The sequence below is a fragment of the Pogoniulus pusillus genome, chromosome 23 (assembly GCF_015220805.1).
Source record: "Pogoniulus pusillus isolate bPogPus1 chromosome 23, bPogPus1.pri, whole genome shotgun sequence".
NCBI classification, from domain to species: domain Eukaryota; kingdom Metazoa; phylum Chordata; class Aves; order Piciformes; family Lybiidae; genus Pogoniulus; species Pogoniulus pusillus.
The window spans coordinates 13339566-13361221 of NC_087286.1; the positions used below are offsets into that span (position 1 = coordinate 13339566).

A 21656-nucleotide genomic window follows, 5' to 3' on the forward strand; every position below is an offset into this window, starting at 1 on the left:
TGTACAAACATTTGCCCCAGCAAAAAAGATGCAGAGGCTGTAGAGCACATTTGTTTCTCTCAGCATCTGTACCAGCTTAAAAATGGACCATGAAACAATAGCCTATATTTCCAGATAAAACGTGGAGAACTTCTTCCCACCTCACCTTAAAGGCAAATATCACTCGGGAGACAATTAGGTCTTTCCCTCCTGAATTTTACTGAGGCACAACTCCAGCTATTTCAACACAATGCTTAGCAGCACCGGTTCCAGGTACTTCAGTGGTACAAACAACACCAACTGGTCTTGCACATAAAGCAGGCAGCAGAAGATTTGCTCTCAGCCTCACTGAGAATTAGATTCAAACAGAAGAGAACTGCCCAAGATACACAAGCATATTAAACCTCGCTCTTCAGACTCAGCATGTACCACACGTCAACACACATTTACATTGCATCAACACTGGTCAGGCACTTCAGAACTTGTGTATAAATATCAAATGCTGTGGCTCTGTGCCAAAGCAAACCTGCATACAAATGTGATTTAAAGTTTGGAGAGTTCTGGCAATCACTTTAAAAATCAAACAGACGTGTGCAGCTCTTTGTCCCAGGTACCAGTTACCCGCACACCATGGCTGTGAGTGTGACACTGTCTTGACACCGACAGAGCCATTCCACTAACTCAACAGCCGAGGTCTCTACTTGTGGATCCTGCTGCATAGCATCCCCTCGAAGCACCAGCAGCCTCTCCCCACCACCGAAATCCCGCGCGGTGACTTAGTCACTGTATCACAGAGACAGCCAGGAGAAAGCTGCGTAGCGAGGCATTGTCACTTACGTGGTTTATATAGAGACTCTTGCGTTTTTCTCTCACTGCAAAAACACAAAATATGATAGAAATATTACATGACTATTTTTCCTGATGAAGCTTCTTATATACCATTTATAATAAAATGACCAGAGGGCTGCGTGCAACATTAGAATTGCTTTTGCACTAACCAATTATAGCTATATAATGAACACAGGAGGAACATAGATCTGTATGCATTTGGGCTTACTAGTGTGATGATGGATAAAAATTCCCATCCCTTTGGATACTTCACCAGGCGCTGGCCCTCATGGGAAAGTTAATATGCAGCAAGCTACAGTCCAAGTTAGCAGTGGATTTACTGTCTGTCACTAGTTCTCTGTGGGGGTACTCCAGAGCCACCAGCGCTTCCGTGCAAGGTGCCTTGCTGCAAAGTGGCCTACACTACCTTGCAGGTATGAAAGCACCACAATGGCTACACTGCAGAGTTAGCAAATTCTCATCATTACTGTGCACCAACTCCTACAGAGCAGCCTTGAAACCAGAGGCATTACACCACAGCCTTCTGTAACTATCAGCTGCAAGCCTGAAACTGTTACTCGTGGGGGATGTAACAATGCAAATTCCTTACTTTGGTGACTACCACAAGCAAGGGCTGCAAGTCAAAGCCACAACTGGCCAAAACATTCAGAAAATGAACAGCAACAACGTGAGATAGACGTAGAGAGTCTTAATCGTCAGGCAAATGTTTAATACAGCTGATTAAACACACTCGGTTTTTTTAAAGCACTTCCCCAATTAACTCACCCCATAGAGAGACTGTGGAGCTCTGTTCCAGTGAAAATACCACAGCATTTAGGATACAAGTCTGCAGGCAACTAACACATAAATCAAACTGCAGGATTAAAATAATAATGTTTTCATGCTGGAGGTGATTAAATGCACTTTTGGTGCACCATGAGTCGAAAGCTACGCAACCCAACGCACTTAGCAACACAAGAGTGCCGATAATGGTGGGAGAGCCTGTCCGTTCCCTGTTGGATGAGAAGCCAGAATTTGTGACTTGTCTTTTGCTAACAAGCAAGCAATCTCACATAACCAAGGCTGTATGTGAATACTGTGAAGCAATTGTGTTCGATGCAGACAGAAAACGAAAAGAAAAATAAGAAAAACTTTAAAAAGTCCTTACATAATTTTCCTCCCAGGGAGCAGAAAGGAGAATCACACATGACAGATGTTAGCCATGTCACTCAGCACATGCTCAGATCCACAATTATGGACATTGTGTAAGAAACAGCATTAAATAGGAACAGCAGGGAAATTCTGGTTATCTAGTAAACAGTTCAACTTCTTGAAATCCTGCTAGAACACTGCACGCACTGCATTTAAGTACCACACACTGCATTTATCACCAGCAAGGGGCATAAGGAATCAAAAGGAGAAACAACAAAATATTGGCAATAATTGGTAATTATTGGCAATTCATTCTGATAAGCTGAATGTAAACCTAACAGAGTACATAACTCGAAAGTAAAAGCCTATCAACCGTGTCCAAAATTTCACAGTTAACTATTTAACAGTGCTTGAATCATAATTTTACCATATACAAAGCTCTTATGGACTAAATTCTATGAAGACAGCCTGCACATACACTTCAAATTCCATTTTCATGACTTTTTTTCCCCCTCACTTTAGTTTTCCTTTTCTATAATTTCTCTTGTATCCTGTATTCAATTCCCCATGAAAGCACAATCATCTATTTACCAAGGCAAGAAGATCACTCACAGGTCATTCCCAGTTGTTATCTCCAATCTCCAGAAGAATATATTAATGTATTTACACACACACACCCCTCCCTTCTTCCTGCTCAAGTACTGCTTCATGTTCTAACTACCACACTGACCTCCTAGCTCCTATTTTCTCACATAACAGAAATTCAGTTAGCTTGGATTCTGTGCTGCTGAGCTTCTGGCCTGCTTTGCCAAAGTGTCAAGGCTCAGCTCTTTCCAGAGGATATGCCAGTGGGAAATCAGGCACAGTAGAAACCCACTTGGTCACAACTGCTCTCTTCTGTGATCACACCCCTCTCTTTAAACAAGACAGTTATTGCACAGAGCAAAAGACCTCTTCTGTTGAGCTAAAATGACTGCAAAAAGGTAATTCTATCACTTGGCTTCAGCCAGTTTAAAGGTGATCACACAGCACAGACCAGACTATAGAGCTATCATTAACAGTCATTTTGTAGCATAAAATCTTAACTGCAACTGCAGGCTTTTGGCTTTCAAGCATGAGAGTTTGATGAAATGAGGCTGAGCAGATTTAGGGCCAGTTTAAACAACTCAACATCTACTTTCTTTCTAACATCTGAAAACATGAAAGCTGGAACTCTTCAAGTGGAAAACAAGATGCTGCCAGCTTGTATAAGTTTTCCTCATTTCAAGGTCTGTTCCTACTTTTGCAGGCACTTTTAGGTGCTGTTGCTGAACTTTTGCAGTAGTAGGAAAATGTGCTCTCCTGAAATACAAGGGAGTGAGGGAATACACACATACATGTACATGTATGTGAAAAACACGTGGATACACACATACATGTATGTACATGTATGTGTATGTGTGTAACCATGTATGTACATAATGTACATGTATATGTATGTGTGTAACCATGTATGTACATAATGTGTGTTTGCATCCATGTATTTTTCACTGAGCTGTAACATATATTTTCTTTGTGCAACTTCTGTAGACCATCTTATTGTTACCTACATCAGGATTGAAGGCAAATCCTTAAGGATAACAGCAGTAAAATTGTCTCATATTGTGGGAGTCTGGAAATGCCTTTGTTTTATCCCAGTCAGGAGGCTGGTCCTAATTAGTATTAAAGAGTAAGTGCAGGTTACTTCACTTCTATCCACTATATAAATACAGCTTCATAATCCCCTTTGTCTGAAGCTGTTGTTGCAGTGATACTGCTAAATTTTGCAAGTACATTGAACGTGTAAAGCCCAAGGTCAGTTAAGTGAGGTGGACAAATGTAACCCACTTACAGGAAGACCATCAGCAGCACCCTGAAGGCAGCTGTTGCCCTCTTCTAAGGAACATGCTGAGGTTTGGAAACCAGGTCTTAAACACAACTACACAATAAACAGTGCATGGCTTTTAAGTTACCTAGATCATCCTGCTTTAGAGGCCAAATTCAGTAAACAAGAGAGACCTTGCACTCACAGGAGCTAAAGGCTTATATAAAAGATGATATTCTTTACTAGCTACCTGGGCAGGGAGAGCTACTCATGTAAGATTCAACACCTAGAAACTTCCACACAGAGTTAAAAACATTTAGAAAAGCCACTTTGGTGATGAATTGAATTAGTATTTATTGTGTCTTCAACTTTTCTGAAGGTTCACTGAACTCTCAAATAACTAAGGACACATTCAGACTACCAACTAAGAGGGACAGGACAGATTTAGATGCTTAGCATAGCATCCAAGCTTCAGATAACAATTCAGATGATACTCTGTCTCACTGTACCTGGGGAGGTCACAAGCAGCTGTAGCACAAATCCTCTGCCAGGACAGGATGACAGGATTACCAGTGAGACTGAAAGAGTACAGCCCAGTGTGGAACTGCCTGAAGGTAACATCACCAAGTCACTCTAGCACACACTGATGGATTTGGCCATTTCCCACTCTAGAAACATGTGACGTACATTCAAGTCACAGGCAGACCCTGGGTGAAACCTTGACTCCTGAAGCCCCTTGACTCTCCAGAGTATGTCTTTAAGGTGTCTGCAGGTCTATCTACAAAAGTATTGTCACTTGCAAGCAATAGGAAGATTTGCCAGCCCAACAATAGTGGAGAGAGGTAGTTTTTGCCCATGTTAGGTCTCCTCAACACTGCCAGCTCAGCTCTTCTCTTCTACATTGTCCTAAGAAGTGCTGGAAGTCCCCTAAACACCACAGCAGGGTGCCTGCACACCATGAAAAACAACCTTGATATTTTCCCCTTAACAAGCATTTTATTGCATTTTGCTATTAGGCAACATCCTTGAATAGTGTAGCAACTGCCACAGCTCACTTGGTTCCAACAGAGGGCCCAAAGTACAGCCAGGTGAAATGCTTACTACTGTGAGCTGATCCACCAGGACTAGATGGTTCTTGGCAACACAAATGTATGAAGAATGTTTGGGGTTTGTTTTTTTTCTTTTTACATGCAAGCAAAAGAGTTTTTGGTCTCTTTCCACCATGATCAAGGATGGCTAAACAGACCTTACACTGTTCTTGATAATATTCCTATTTGTTTCACTAAACTCATTTGCTCACTTCGGATTACTTAAACTAGAATAAAGTTTCACAGCTCAACTCTAGAACAGGTACAAACTGTAATTTAAATAAAATGCTAACAATTAATTCCATAATGCAACAAATTAACCACTGTTACTACAAGTCAGAATAATCATCAGGCCAAATAAACATTTTAGCTGTTGGATTTGGGATTTCTTTTGCATGTTCCTTCAAAAAGCTGTAACAAGGAACAGGTAGCATTCACATGGGATTATACAGTCTCATAACACTATAAAAACACTACAAAACAGACATCAATCTTCATAATACAGTGCACTATGAAAACACTCTCCTGTTCATTTGACAGACTACTAAATCAGATTAAAATGGTAAATCACATCCAAAAGCACATCATAAGGCATTGACAGAACGAGAGCTGAATTCAGAAGGACAACCTGAAGGGCAAAAGAGGTACTCACATAATCAGCTCTTCAATCAGGGCCTAAATGTAAATCCTCCTTGTTCTAGCCACACTCAAAAATTAGCACACAATACACAGTAAGAGAAAGCTGCATTTCTTTCTGTAAGCAATGTGTCTGACAGTGCAGCACACCAGGTAAATCAAACCTAGCATTTATAGGCAGCAGAAAGAAGGACAAAGAGTTGATGCTGAAGAGTCTGTATTACAATGTAAGGACTGCTTTGAAAGTCCTGGTAGAAAATAATGTGGTTTGCATGGATTATTCATCTACTTCTAAATCAACAGGTCATACATATCCAACAGGGAATGAAAGAGTCAGAATAAATGGCTTTTATTCTACTAACTCTATCAAAAGGCTTGCTTAACAGATCGAATTCCAGAGGGATCATTTTGTCCATGAATTAAAAAATTCAAAGACATGACTATACAAAATCCATACCGAGTGAGAGTATGGATTGTGTGGGAGGGGATTGCTTTGGTATTAACATCCAGTACCGAGCTCATTTACAGCATCAGCTGTGTCAGAGAGAACCTCTGGACCATCTTTTAACTAACATCAACTGGCATCTTCTCAAGAAAATACTCCCCACACGCTTCCCAGAAGTGAGGCCTAAATGTCCAGAGTTTAAAAAACACCCAACAGTTACACAAAAAAAATGGATTTAGGGAAAATACTTCTTGGATATAATTACATTTAACTCAAATGTGCACCTTCTGCTACTGACCTGATGAATCATTAGCCAAAGATGTTACTTCTTTGAACTCTATCAGGATACCTATAAAAGCCTCTTTTTTATGTTTTTTTTTGGGGGGGGGATTGGGTGGAGGGAGGGGAACTATAAATTAAAGCCTAATAAAGGGTTTAGAGAGAACTGCAAGAGCAAATATCGTAATAAATTCAGTAACCTACCATCTGTTTGTGATTTACTGAGAAATATCGTACTGGCCCGTGGGTGATCTGATGGGTTGAATTCCATGTTCAAATCTGGGAAGAAAGAAAGGAGAGCACAAAAACATTTAAGATTACCCAATGGCATACGCAGATTTTCCTCATTCTTTTTAATAAGACCAAGTTTACATACTTAAGGAGCTATTGGAAAACAAAATCCATCTTGAGGCCCACTTTTTTTATCCTCCTTCACACAAGTGGCTCTTTTTGGCATGCAAATCATTTGCATCAACACAGCTTTGGGATTAGGCTTCAGTTCTAAGGGCTCCTTTGGATTAAAACAGACAAAGCTGCTTGAAAAGTTTGTACACAGAGTCAGGAATTATCCATGTACTGTCAGTTTCATCCCACCATGCCTCAAAGGCATCACTAAGCACAGGAACACAGCTTGTTATGTGTAGTTAGAGAAGAATTAAGTATTACAAAACAAATATGCAACCCTCTGTAGACAGATGAGTTTCCAGGATTAGATGTGATTAAAATAAGCATTTACTGCAGCTGAATGTAAACAAGGTAAGTCCAGGCCAGAGCATTTGAAATGGTCATGATTACAAAAACTTGGAACTTTCCTGACACTTCCCAGATGAACATAATCCCTGCTATCACTCCTAAAAATCACCACCCCCACCCCCCTCCCAAACCAGCCCTAAAAACACTCACTGGGTTCAAGATCCAACTCTGCCAGAGCCTACACAAAATTCTGTGAATGTTATTTTCCCCATCAAGGTTAAAATCCATCGGATTTACTTGTCCCCAAATTCCACTTCACTACCAATTTGTCAGAACTCTTTTCTGCCTGCCTTCACTTGAAAGCATGCTACTAAAAATACCACATCATTCTTTATCATTTTCTTGCCCTGCCAGTGTGACTATCTTAACCTTGGCTCTCTTATGTTCTCTTGATCTCTGGATACACAGTCTCTCACATCTGATGCAGGCATTTATGTGAGACTACGTATGAGCACTGAGATGTTTATCTTCTGTGACTAGCCCAGGCTTTCTCTGTTTCTCTTACTCCCCTTCTGTACCTCTGTGAAAGGTCTGCAAAATTGGAAATTAAGTCCCATGTCTTACAGAAACAAAACAAGATCTTTTTGCCCAGGGGTCAAGCTCTCCTGCCTACAGCTTTCCCTATTCCTTCACTATCTATCATCCTTCTCTGCTTGCTTTATTTACTTGGTCTTCCACTTCCCTGCCGTTTCCTCCTGACCACCTCCTTACAAATGTAATTTCTCTTGGTATTTTTCCCCTTTATGCTTTCTAGCTTTCCTTTTCATCTCCCTGCATCCTGCAGCCCAAGAGATGAGCAACCTGCTACACTGCTGCCACCTCGACATCATTTCTGGAATAAACACGATCTTTCTTCTTACAAGGAAAAGCCTGGAAGCACAAAAGGGCAATTTCTTAGGTGGAAATGGGGCTTATTATTATTACCACAGCCAGAGAGAAAAAGAAATCTGGGAGTTTCATGGGAAAGTAATTTTGATTCTCCCAGAAACCGAAGTCTGCAGCAAAATTCTAGGAATTAGGTTGAACACATGAAAGATGATCTTTACAATGAGAGTGATAAGACACTGGAATATGTTGCTCAGGAATGTGGTTGAGGCACAAGATCAGATTTGATGTGGCCCTGGGCAGCCTGATCTAGTTAGCAGTGTTCCTGATGACTGCAGGGAGGTTGGACAGGACGACCTTTCAGGGTCCCTTTCAACCCAATGCAATCTGTGACTGTGAATGTCATCTTACCACTAGGAGTTCTGACATGAAGGACTAAGAATTAGAAAGAATGCTTTCCTCTCACTTCCGGTATTTTACTTAGACATAGAGAAGAAACCCAAACAAAAACCACACAAAGCCATCTAATGAGCTAGATGATGCTGGGAAAGGCTAGTTTCCATTTCAGGGTAGTTCTTCCATTAAGATGATTTCAAGATGCAATTCATGGATTACAGAGGATTCAGCAGCAAAATGCATTGCCTTTCATCATCAACTTCTATCAAACACACATCACCAGAAACAAAAATAGTCCTGGTTTTTATTTTAAAACCACTGCCAATCATTTTTCAATACATCATCTAAAGGATAGCAACACAAGTTCAATCCACAAAATAGGACCAGCAACATGAAATTGAACTCAGCTTATAAAACACTCCCCCTAAACAGACAAGTGATTCCTTCCCTTCAGGCTTAGACAATCATCTGCTCAGGAAGCAATAACAACCCAGTACAGCTTTACAGTCTGCTTGCAGGGCTAAAAAGAAATTGCCACATCTTGCAGTCAAGTTGCAACTATTTAAGGTTGCTGCGTTATGAAAGGCTGTTATGCAGAAGCAGTGAACCAACAGAGGACTTCAAGTCTTTCTGGAAAAACTATGACCTACCAAAAAGCACTGGCCCTTGGATAAACTGTTACTGTTCTAACAGGAGCTGAAAGAAGGCCAGCAAAATCCTATCTCAGCAGCTGAGGAGGCCAGGCCAGGGATTTTTGAACCATCTTGGGAGATGCAGCTACTCGCTGCCAGGCAGTGGCTGCAGCTGCTTCCCACCACTGAACCCCACAAAGCACCACACATCTTCTCTACACATTCCTTCCCTCACATCCTGGATATCCTGCACATAGAACACAGCCACCTGTCTTGCTCAAACTGCCTGCACAAAAGCCAGGAGGAGAACATGGGTGTGGGGAGCAGAAAGCCTGCCAGCGCAGGTAATCCTGCACCAGGTAGCCAGAGGAAAAGTGCTGCTCAGAGAGCCTGCCTGCCTGCCTCCCGTTGAGGAGCAGTATGGGTCTTAGGGGCTTGAAGGCAGAAGGAAGCCCTACTGGGTGTCTGCCTGCAACTTGATCACTCCCAGCTGCCCCAGAAAAAAAAAGCATTAAGCAAATCAGAGCATCTCACAGGCCATCTGCACAGACCGCATCACTCCACACCACCACAGCTGGCACACAGGAACATCAGAATGGAGGAAGTCTCACAACACAAGGAAGATTTCAGTCCCTAGTTGACCTTAGATGTCTTAAATATATTGTCAAACTGCAAACAAATGCCTTTTGGACAACATATTCTTACCAATCTATCACTAAAACCATTTTACAGAATGAAGAGACTGAATAATGATACACAACTCTCTCACCACCGAAGATGATGGCCACGTCTGTAGCTACAAATGTATGCAAATACCCTTAAGATTGCATTCCTTCCCTTGCTTAGTAGCATGCCAAAATTAACAATTTTTTTTAAATAATCACTCAAATCTCTAATTTATCACAAATAAATTCACACTCTCTCCAAGGGAGGGAGGGGAGAGAGCAGACTTTGTATGCAATGGTGCTGAAGCTTAAGAGAACTATGAGAAGCCCACAATGAGGTTCGCCTTCACCTTATACATTGCAAGAGATGTAGTTTCTAAAGCTACAGTAGTCACAAAAACAAATAAACTGTAAAAGAGTTTAGTTTCAGGCACAGGCTGAAACCCAGGCAAGAGTTTAAATCTCAAAACAAGACTTCAAAAAGCATTACTGAGACCAAAACCACTGAATACAGCCAGTCTGCTCTTCAGAAAAGGGTAAGAAGACATTTCAGATGAGTGCAAGCATGACTGAAGGACAGCTGAAAATGCCTTCTAATGAGAGTCTGAGCTCAAACTGTTTAGCTGATGAAAAAGGGGAACCAGGAGACGTCTGTACTTCACATGTACCTTCAGAAGGGGAGAAAAACAAGTATTAAAAGCTCCCTCTCATCTGGCAGACAATGTAACAAAAACAGTGGAAAATGAGAGCAGAAAGAAAGCAGAGAGATCTTAATTATGAACTTGCATGAAAAAAGGGAGGATAATTAAGCACTAAAGCTCTGCACTGAAGGAATAAGCACTCAACTTATTTTCATGTTTTCCCTTTTCCAGAACATTCCTCCAGACAAACATCTTCAGGCTTTAGTCCAGCAGCAGTATTTAGGGTCAATTTAAGAACAGCTACATGCAAGTTACTGCCTTATGATTCATATGCAGGTCAGACCAGACGATCCCCTGGGCTTCTAGCCTAAGCTCTATGAAATCTTTAGAAATAGCAATATTTAAATTATTAAGCACAAAACCTCAGCAAATCCCAGTGGTACATCTGTAAACTTTCTAAAGCTGCACCCAACGCTGCTGCACTGCTTCAGAACCAGTCACATTTGCAGGGTTGTGGTCAGAACACATCATGCAAGCTAACACCAGAAAAGGACATGGCAACGTTTGAACAAAAGCAAGAATCATTTCTTCAACTCATGAGTCTATCGAGATAGAACCAGGCATCACAAGAGGATGAAGGATGGGTGCTGTAGCAGCTAAGTTTTGAGCACCATGTATCAAAGCTCCTGCTATGACACAAACAGGAACAACCAACACAGTCACTGCTTTTGTAGCAGCGAACGTGGGATGCAGCCCAGGCAGCAGGTCTGAAAATGTGTTTACTCTATCAGCAAAATAAGATGCTGTTTCCTTCCTGTTGAACAATGAAACTTCTGTAAGCTTGCACTGCTGAAACCCTGATGCAGATTCAAGAATGGCCTACAGTCTAAACCAAGTGAAACACTTGGTCTGAAGTCATCTGGTGAAATTACCTTTCCTTCCTTCCCTTCACCCTGGGACCACAAGCTCTCACTACCACTGCACAACCACTGCTACCATTAAGGAAAGAGAGAGTGTCACATATTAGTTTAATGACCTATTGTCTGCTTTAAAATGAAATCAATCCACGTTTCTTTGGCCCAGAAGGCTTTTTGGGTTTTCCTAGTTATTGAAAGGTACTTCATGCCTACCAAGGGCATGCCACAGAGGAACCTGCAGCTGACCAGGCACTACATAAATTCCTTAACTTCTTTGCCATCTTTTCTCCACCCACAAGCTGACATTACAGAGCAGCTGCCTGGCATGGCCTGGTGGGTAGAAAACGACAAAAGCAACACAAAGGTGCTTATCAAGAAATGAGAAGAATGCAAGCAACAGCCCTGCAGGGCTCTAGGCACTCTGTCAAAAGGGAAAAGAAAACAATTGCCACAGAAGTAGAAGGAAAGGGAAGCACAAGTGACCTGAAGGAAAGGAAAGGCTTTCTCAGAGACATGAAGGGCAGAGCTTCCAGTGTGCCCTAACATGTGTGGGGAACAGCATGGCTGTGTCTCACTCCCCAGCAGGACCCAAGATGTTATTTTTTCAGCTGGTAGGAAGAGTGAAATTGCTGCACCAGCCCATACAAAAGAGCTGGAGGCATCCATAGGAAGAGAAACAGAAGAAGTACTTTCCAGGAGCAGACTAGGAAGTGAGTTTCCCCAGCCCTGAACCTAGGAAAAGCTGCTGAAATCAAATTCTAAAGTCTCATTTGCACTCTAGTGGGCTGCTCTCCTCTCTCAACAGCAATGAGCCACTTAAATGTAATGACAATATTCCCTTAAACATGACCTTATCATCATTCTCTGAGGAGTTAGTCAGAGTTAAATGGATACCTCAGCTGAGAGAACCTTCCTCATCTTTCTATGGTCCAATGAAGCAAAACCATGAAGATAAGAATTAAGAGCAAAGACAGAAGACTGAAGGAAGCAATCTCTCACTACTATTATCCATTTTCTTAGACTTTAAATCACCATAATGTATGCAAAGAAGCCACAACACAACCTTGCATTTAGAAAGCCTTATGAGTAAACCTAGCAGAAAAGTTTCCATTTGAGACTTGTGTACATCAGTGTCTCTGAAACAAAACAAGACTGCATTTTATAAGCTGCTTTCACTTGGTAATAACAACAGCTGCATCTGCTTTCATCCTAAAGCTTCCAAGATAGGTGCCCAACCCTCTGATTATCTTCATGGCCTCCTCTGGACCCGCTCCAACAGTTTAATGTCCTGCTTGTGTTGGGGGCTTCAATTTCTTTGCAGCAAATTTGAATGTTTTTAATGCTTCACATCTCTGTATTGGTGCAGACAGTGAAACAGGAAAATTACATTCTGACTCTTAAAACTGAATCTGTGAAGTTTATGAGAGGTAAAAGTGAACAGATTTAAGAATCTGTCACTAGACAAATGAATATTGCCCAATAGGAACTGTAAAATGAAGCTGAACAACAAGTCTGTAAAATTCAACCTGTAATTCTGGCTATTGGAAAAAGCTTCCTTGGATATTAGAAGAAAACTTCTTCCCTGGAAGTGTTCTCAAACACTGAAACAGGCTCCTCAGGTTGGTGGCTGAATCCCCACCCCTGGAGGTGTTTAAAGGACTTGGAGATGTGGTGCTGTGGGATGTGGTGCAGCATCAGACTTGGTAGAGATAGATAATGGTTGGACTCAATGATCTTAAAAGGCTTTGCCAACCAAAACAACTCTAGGTCTCTACAATTCTGCATCAGATCTGCTACTAGAAGGTTCAGGCCTCGCAACTCAAACATGACACAATCACAGCACAAAGCTTTATAAGCCTCAGACCATAAGATTTCTCTGCACCTTTTCATAGTACTTCGTGTCTGGTGTAAGCAAGAGCTAACCTACCCCCCAAGGAGAGTGCAGGCAGCTGTGATACTGCCTGCAGTACTCCTGGAAGAATGAATGTTACTGATGATGTTCCAGAACACTTCAGCAGGGATTATGAAAAGAAAAGAAAGTTGGAAATTGGAAGGTTTTCAAGAGGCAGTTGGCTGGAGGGGCAAACTCCTTCAGGTTTGGCTAGGTCTCTGGAAAAACTTGGCTGGGATCTTTGCTACCCTGGAGCTATGGTATTCTCTGTGCACCATTCCAAGCAAACAACGGGCATGACATTTCTCAGCAAGTTCTAATTACATGGTGACTCTGTTCCAGGCTCTGCTCTGATCTTGGCCTTCGAGGAGACACAGAGATAGTCCATCAATATAAGGAGCCCTCTGTGGCAAATAACGCTTGTTTCTGTAGTTACTCCTTACCACTCAGCCAAGTTACAACACAGAGCAGTTCTCATGGACACAGCTGTATTTATTTTCTCTTCTAGAAGGAAAGGCACATATATAACATTGCAGAGAACAAGACTGAGCAAGGCTCATATCCAGGGGTTTTAATTTTTGTATCATTTTTCAGGCTTAGCATTGCTTTCACAGCAATCTCTCCAAACTAACCTGACACATCTCAAGAGCAAACTGAATCATCTCCCATTATGTGATGTGTAAGTCTCTTCCTTAACATCTCCTTACACTCTGAACAGAAGACAAGTCTTTTCCACTTAATAAATCTTTTCCATCTCAAATTCATCTCACAAATGTCTTTCAGATATTCTAATACTGCATTTGTTAGGTTTTGCTTTAACTGTAAGAAAAAACAAGGTTCAGTAGTCTTATTGATATATAAGAGAACAGGAAAAAAAACCCAACAAATCAAATGTGACATTTTCTCTACTCCTCAGAAAACCCTAGAGGAAAAGGTAATTTCCCTGCATTAAATCAAGACCTCAGTATGGACTTAGGAAAGCACCAGTTCTGTGATCTTGTTAATTCTGGAGCATCCCCACATGTAAAACAGAATTATCCACTGGGAAAAGTGCTTAACACAAAATGTATGGCTGTGTATGCATCTGCTGACATCATACTCAAGTATTGCTTCTCTGACTCTTGAGTGCAACATAAAGCATGACACCCTCAAACACTTGAAGCATAAATAAAATACAATGGAATGTAGAACACTGTCTGCTCTAAAAGCCTATTCCTTAAAGTGAAGGAAAAGTGACATACTTTGACATATCTGAATGGAAATCTAAGGCCAGCAAAGAGGAACAACTTCTCAAATATGGTACCTTTAAGATTTTCCAGTTCCCTGTTTGACTCAGTAAGTGATGACAAGCACGTGTGTGAGCCTGCCTGCCTGCCTCCCTTCCTCCCAGCGTGCTCAAGCACAAGGGGACACTGCTGAACGTGGAGTTGAAGGTTGCCTTCCCGGAAAACATCCTGCCAATGTTTGAAAGAGAAGTAAATTCTTTTTCTAGGAAGACTTCTACAGAATCCAGACCAAGAGTCTCAACTGGACCCAAAGTTTGTTCATGTGCAGGATACCCAGAGATATGAAGCAGACGTGGATACAGACAAACTAACTCCAGAGGGACAACATTCCCTATCATGGTACTGGCTATCACGGACCCAAATTCATTCTAAAACACCATTTTCATTACACTGAAAATACAACCAGACTTCCAGAATGAAAAAATGACATTGGGGTAGCAAGAGAAGCCCTGCAAGTCCAACACACCAAAAGCTCACAATGCTTCTGACTCCTTGCACTGAGTAGGAAATGGTTTTAAGCCCAGTGGATTGAAGGAATGAGAGCAGGATTCAGCAGACACAGCAGCCTCCCTCAGAGATCTCAGGTATGCAAATGACCACTGGTGTCAGCCCATCCAGATGAACACAGGGAAACAAAGCTGAAGGCAAGCAAAGATGTCTAAAGCTTCTCACCAAAAGGCAAGAAATTGCACACAGTATTTCAGTGCTGCCTGCCATCATTTTTTCAGAAGCACAGTCTGCTCTGAATATTAGAACTAATAATATGGTGACAGCATTATTGCCACAAACCTTTTTTCCCCCAGTAATCATATGTGATCTGGCTGCAAGATGGAGACAAGAACTATAGTGCACGTTTTAAAAAGAGCATCTTGCTTTGCACTTCAGCATTTTGCAGCACATCTCCCACCACTGCTCGCTTTCTCACAGCCAGCCTTTCCATTTTGTCACTAAACACCCCTTTTTGGTACTTGAGAACACAGGACTCAAGTTTCCAGGTTGAACCTTCTCTCTTAATAACCCTTCTTCCATTCAGTGCCACAGAGCCAGCTGATGCCCTCTAGATGTGATCGTATCAGGGTTGGTGTCTCTCCATTCCAAGTGCGCTGCTATGTAAGGTGACAGAATGTCACCACCTGGACTGTGTCACCACCTGTTTCCAGTGGGTTTTATTAACACTGTAACTACTGCCTGCTTCTGTTAATGCCACTTATGCCCTAATTAGGATGCATGTAGCAAGAAAAAAGACAAATCCACTGTTCTACTACCCTTAAACTGCAACTTCATCATTTCTCTAATGCCCCAGTGAGCACCATGAATGTTTTTTCCTCTAACACATTTTTATTTAACATACACACCACTTCAACATTAATTTACTTTGCCCTACTTGATCCAAAGATAGAGAGAACACAAACAGCTGTGAAAGACTTTCTTTAAAAAAAAAAAAAAAATCAAAGCCTTTTTTTCTTCTAAATCTTATTTTCCTTCCCATAAATATACCAGGGAAAAAATCCACTGTGATTTATTTACCGCTCATTATGATAACCCTTTCACATGATGCACGGAAAATCTCTTACAGATACAACCACAGTACCACAGCAGACCTAAACAAATGATACCAGCTGTTGGCCACGCCAAAGTATTTTATTTGTCATTTCCAAACATGCTCTCCACCAAAAGAGGCACCAAGCCACCAATGTCCCAGAGAAGGCTGGCTGCGATCCCAGCCACCCTTGCCACAGATTTCACCCAGAGGTTAGCAGCTGGCAGAGAATTATTTATCACTGAGCCTGACACCGTAGCAGTCAGCTGAAGTGCTGGGTTAACCTACAGCAAAGTGAGGCAATTTTCCTTGAAGACACAGATCAATACAAAGTCAGCAGCATAATCGCCATCGTTTCACAGCTGAGCTGACATTATAAACTTGAGTCTTAGACTGAAGATCTGCAGCTTTGCAGCAAGGTGTATCTGTTTCACTGTCCCTCAAAACAAAGACATTACTGTCACACAAATTGCTGAGAAACAGAAAGACCTCAAGGATGTGTTCTGTTAGGTTCTCCAAATCAGAACTTCAGCTGTAGCTGAAGTCCTCATCTGGAAAGAAGTAACTTTGTGCTAGCAATTCAACCCAGAAGCCTTCTCTGTAGCCCAACAGCACAGGAGGAGTTTCCCTTCCTCATTCCTTTACAGAAACAACTTGACAAAACACCAGTGAAATTGGCACCCTTTGAGGATCTTTTCTTTATCCTTTTGCTTCTCTACAGAGCTCTGTGACCTAAAGCTCAAGTATTTATCAAACAGCCAGTAGGTAATATATGAATACAAACAGGAAGAAAAATCCAACAATCCATCCTAGTTTGTCAGAAAATTTAGTGTAAATGCATTGTAAGACACTTGTCACAGATGTACCTTTACTTCAAGGGCAGCAGCTCTTTTTTAATATGCCAAAATGTAATTTGCAATCTCTTCTGAGGAACATCACAGAATACTTGGTAAGCTACAATAACAGGCTTTCAACTTCTTCCCTGCAGACCTGTATTCACATGGCAACAGAACTGCCATGCTAGCAAGACACAATATTAAAATCAGCACTACATGAAGATTGCCATCTAAAACTGACAAGCAAGTGGCATTAAACGAAAAACTTCTCATCACTGCAGCTCTGCATTCATGCATGCATGCAAAACCCCACAGAGCCATGCAGCTACAGCATGTGTGCATGCATACACACTCAGCACTTCCAAAACTCAATCTCAGCACTGGCCCTAAGCCCTGAAGGCTCAGTCTCCTTCAAGTCCTACTGCAGACCGCATACAACACAGCTTGCTCAACATACATCCACTTCACACGGAGCCATCTAATCCCTGCCCAGGGTCCAGACACCAGCTTCTGAAACTGAAGTTTCAGTTATGTGTTAAAGGGCCATTTTCATGGCAGAATTTTAGTTCTTGTTTTATCCTGATTTATTTAGGCTAATCTGCAATACTGGGAAAAATCCCCAAACCCTCAAATCATTCAAAACATTCTCTGTGTCCACTGAGCCTGACATCTCTAGCTGTTGGCTTTATCTGCTTCTCTTGCTTTCCAGAGACCAGAGGCACTGGCAGATACTTGGATTCGACAAGGAAAAGATCTCCACTTTGAATAAAGCAAGTGTGAGTGAGTGTCTAGGGGTGCTGTGGTTCTCAGTGTCTCGCAAGCTGTGGTGCAATGGGACAAGAGGATAACTTAACAACAGCCCCAGCCTTCACTCTGCAGTGTGTGAAGATACACATCTACAACCTCCAGGTATTCATCTGTTCTCAAATCCCCCTTAACTCTCACTCACAGATCCTAGACAGCAGGCAAAGAAAAAGAAGCAAGAAGAGTTTGGAAAAGCACTCCACTAGGCCAGTCATAGTTTGCTATAGTCTGCTTCCAATCATTCACACTGACACTACGTGCTGTTTATTTATTAAGTAATAGCTTACTTCCAGATTACTGGAATTGTTCCATGTACTAAGGCTACTGGAAAGATTCATGCAAATGTCAGACCATATGTAACATAACCTTTCTGGACAAACACTTCATGTTATTGCCTGGCAGGGAAATGCTAATTTAACTCACCATGTTCAATTCTTTCAGAGCTTTTTTAGGCCTTAAGTAGCACAATACTTCCAAATGGTCATTGCCAAATGCAAGCCTGTGCTCAAGCCATTAAGTAGACACACATGGAAAGCAGCGATAGGAAACTGCTACCAGAGAACAGTTAAAATCACCTCATGTCAGTCGACAAAACTGCTTTCAGAGTTGCTATGACAAAAGAGAATCAGAAAAAAAACAAAGTATTAAATCAGAACAGATAATACCTAATGCAGCACACTGATCAGAATGATTTCATCAAATCTCCTCCAAGGCAATCTACTGGGGGAATCTACTGACAGGGAAGAACAAGCGCATCATTAGCAATTTGTGCTCCTGTCAGGAATGCATTTAGTCACACCATAGATTAAGTGGTTAAGAATTGCTAAGCAGACACGAAATTTTCCAATCTGAAGGCTTCTGTCTAATCTGCCAGTATAAAAATTAAATACAGTGAGTCACTTCACTCAGGACAGCAGCTCCTCACCTCCAATCTCATCAGAGGCTTTTTCATTAAAACACTACAGACAGCTGACATCACAGGAGAGGTTTTGATGGCAAGTGCTGTATGCACAGAAGCAGATCTCCAATCTAATTCTGACTGCCCTTTAGAAGTGAAAAAATCCCCAACAACTCCATGCATTCAGGAGTTACTACACAGAATTAACGTGTGGTATACACCTGAAGGTCCTGCTCTTTTAAAGAACTTGGATGTTAGGAGGAAGTTCTTCACAGAGAGTGATTTGCCATTGGAATGGGCTGCCCAGGGAGGTGGTGGAGGCACCATCCCTGGAGATGTTCAGTAAAAGACTGGCTGAGGCACTTAGTGCCATGGTCTAGTTGACTGGATAGGGCTGGGTGCTAGGTTGGCCTGGATGATCTTGGAGGTCTCTTCCAACCTGGTTGATTCTGTGATTCTATTTTGAACAAGTGTCCTGATCTTTAAAGTACCTGGATACAAAGAGGGGGAGCTGAGCAGGCTGTTGTTAGAGGACATTGTGTCTCTTGGAATTTGTGGTTCCTTAAAGGAATAAACAAACATTTGCATAAAGAATATCCAGTAGAGAGAACCTACCTGGGCTTACAAAAGGCTTTAAACAAGTGGACCTGCTTCTGAAACTAGGCAGACATTCAGTGCTCAGATATTCTATGCTCAGAAATGCCAGATACAAATTGCTTGAAGTGAAGCACAAGATGAAATGGTCATTTTTCAGCAACCCTTTTCTGTTGTTTCTCAACATATTTGCAACCATGAAGCAAATTTAATAAGGTGGTGAAGTCTGAAGATAACAGGATGCAACACAGAAACTAGCACCAGTTATGAAGAATGTCTTAGCTACTGCTCAACAAAATGACAGATGTAGTTAAATGCAAAACAGGGGAGCACATGGGGAAAAAAATCTAAATTAATCTTCAAATTGATGAGCTTCAAATATTCCTACTCAGGAAACAAGTCATAGAAATTGGGAACAAATGCAACTAGGATGCTCAGATTCAAGCCACACAGGAGGAGAGTCATCAGCAACATTAACACTGTGGAGCTACTTTCCACACGAGACTGAAGTTTCTGCAGTTTCAGAAGGTTCACAATGGATTGAACAGGTTCCTGGAAGACAAATTCATTATGAATTGCAAAGTACACAGTAACTGCTCAGGAAGCTCCCAGGATGCAATTTCAGGGCTACAGGGTACCCTGAAGCACTGACTCCTGCAGCAGTCACAGAGGGCCAGGCAGCACTCTGAACACTGCTCACATTAACATCCTGTTACACTGCGATCTGATAAACTAGCAAATCAAACGCCTTAAATCAAACCACGTAGGTCCATTGTCTCGGAGAGCTATTCAAACGTCTGAATTAACTAAACCAAAAGCAGACAACTGACTGGACCAGCATGTGCTTTTTAAGCAAGGACAAAAGCTGTCATTGCCTAGCAGTTTAACATTAACTAACTTCTCTCCACTGCTGTACTTTTGTCAACTTTCCAGCATCCAATTTATTGCAGCATATGGACTTTCATCCTCAGAGAGCCCCAACCAGACATACATTTGTCTTTCTGGTAGCTGTTGTTCTGGAAAGCTGTGGGAAAGGGAGGCGCTGCCTGCCTTGTGCTTCGACCACAGGAACCAAAATACAGATGAGTCACAAGTGAAACAAGATCAAACCAAATCTTCAGGAAGAGCCTAATCATTCATCTGCTGCAGATCATGCTACTGCTCCAGTTAACTCTCAGGTCAGTGGATTGCCATGCTGCAGTTTGTCTGGTTGGAGTAACACTCATCTGCCATCTAACACTACATACATGGCAACCCACTGCAAAGTGCTTAAGGATCTGGAGCAGGCCACAAAGAATTGGTCATTAACCCTCTTTTGCTACTGATATATATCTAGACTAAACCCATATATTAAATCCCGAATTTGTACAACAATGCCTAGAGCTGCTAGTTCTGCAGGACACTAGAGGGTAGAGAGGAAGAGACTCTTAGGACTCTGAGAGTGGAAGAGAATTCAGGATTTGGGCTTGGCTTTGGGCTGGTCCTCTGAGTTTTCTTCAATGTCTCTCTTCAAAAATGGAATTAAACAAAGCCCCTTTGCTGTCTCGAAAGGAACACAAGAGGGGCATCAGCTTACATCTGGGATGCTTTGCTCATCATGGTCCCTTAGCAAGCAGCTACTTCAGGAAGATGGAACAGCATGAGAAATAGCAGGTTTTGAAAAAGCCTTGGTGAGGAAAGATGAGGTTTTGAAATAGCCTTGGCTGTAAGGACAGACTGGATCCTGACTCCACCAGGCTGCCTGCCACAGCAGGAGATCACTGTTCAGTGAGAGTCAGAGCAAGTTTTAACACTCAGTAACTGTAGCTCAAACTGCTGCAACTCTTTACACTCCCCAAGACCTTGATGAAATTAGGTTGTGGCAATGTTTTTCAAAATGCCACAAGTTCAAAGGGGTATGTCCCACATTTTGTAAACCATGACCATTGCCAGTTAGACAAATCACAAGCTGAATGTAACAAAACACATGAGCAAGTGAATCCTTTTAAATTTATCTTAAGTGCCTTAAATGTCTTTTAAAAAAATTTGTGAAGATAAAACTTTGCCTTAGGAGTCTAAGATCCAACTGACCTCTGACCACCTGCAAAAAGACAATGGAGCTGTCTTTTTCTAGCTGCCCCTCATCTAATGCATCCTCATGGCAAAGAAAAATTACTTTGACCAGCTTCACCTGGGTTCAGTCCAGACCCTGACTACCCCCCCAAAAAAAAAAATTCCCTGCAACTTTTGCTGTAACAATGCTGCAAAAATTGGCATCTCACAGCCCCCTTTTATATAAAGAGAATTAATTTCACTTTGCTGTTTGTACTTTGTCCTAACAACATGAAACACACACAGGATTTGATTATATAATCTCCAGATATGGGGGAGGGATTTGGAGGCTTGCCTGAAAACCTGCCACTTCTTCTGCATGCAATTAAAAGCTGAGCACTGTGATTTTCCAAAGTACACATCCATGTAGCTGAAATCACAACTGAGTTCCTCCTCTGTATCATCGCAAACATCACCAGAACAACAAAAGCCACACAGGCAAGCAGGTAAACAAAGAAATCAACACTACGCAGGACACCTACTCAGTAACTTCAGCTTGGTCCTGTTGTAAATGAGAAGACCTCCAAAGAAGTTTATGGATTTACATCAATTTATGCTGCCCAGTTAACTTCAGTGGTTCCAGCCCAAATGCCAGCAGATCCATCCCCATAAGACACAGCCACCAAACCACCAGCAC

The 21656-nt window shown here is 41.8% G+C and overlaps 1 protein-coding gene across 3 annotated transcripts in view; it reads right to left on the minus strand.

The window, feature by feature from the left end:
- Positions 1–21656, minus strand: part of CCNY (cyclin Y) — a 97380-nt gene that overhangs the window by 39802 nt on the left and 35922 nt on the right. The window contains exons 2-3 of one of the 3 annotated variants that reach the window (XM_064162574.1): positions 6455–6529; positions 817–851 (exon numbers count right to left, since the gene is read on the minus strand). In XM_064162574.1, coding sequence (XP_064018644.1) covers positions 817–851; positions 6455–6529 — 110 coding nt within the window. Of the gene's footprint in view, positions 1–816; positions 852–1975; positions 6346–6454; positions 6531–21656 lie in introns of those variants that run through there. The other 2 variants (XM_064162575.1, XM_064162576.1) reach the window with 2 other exon arrangements.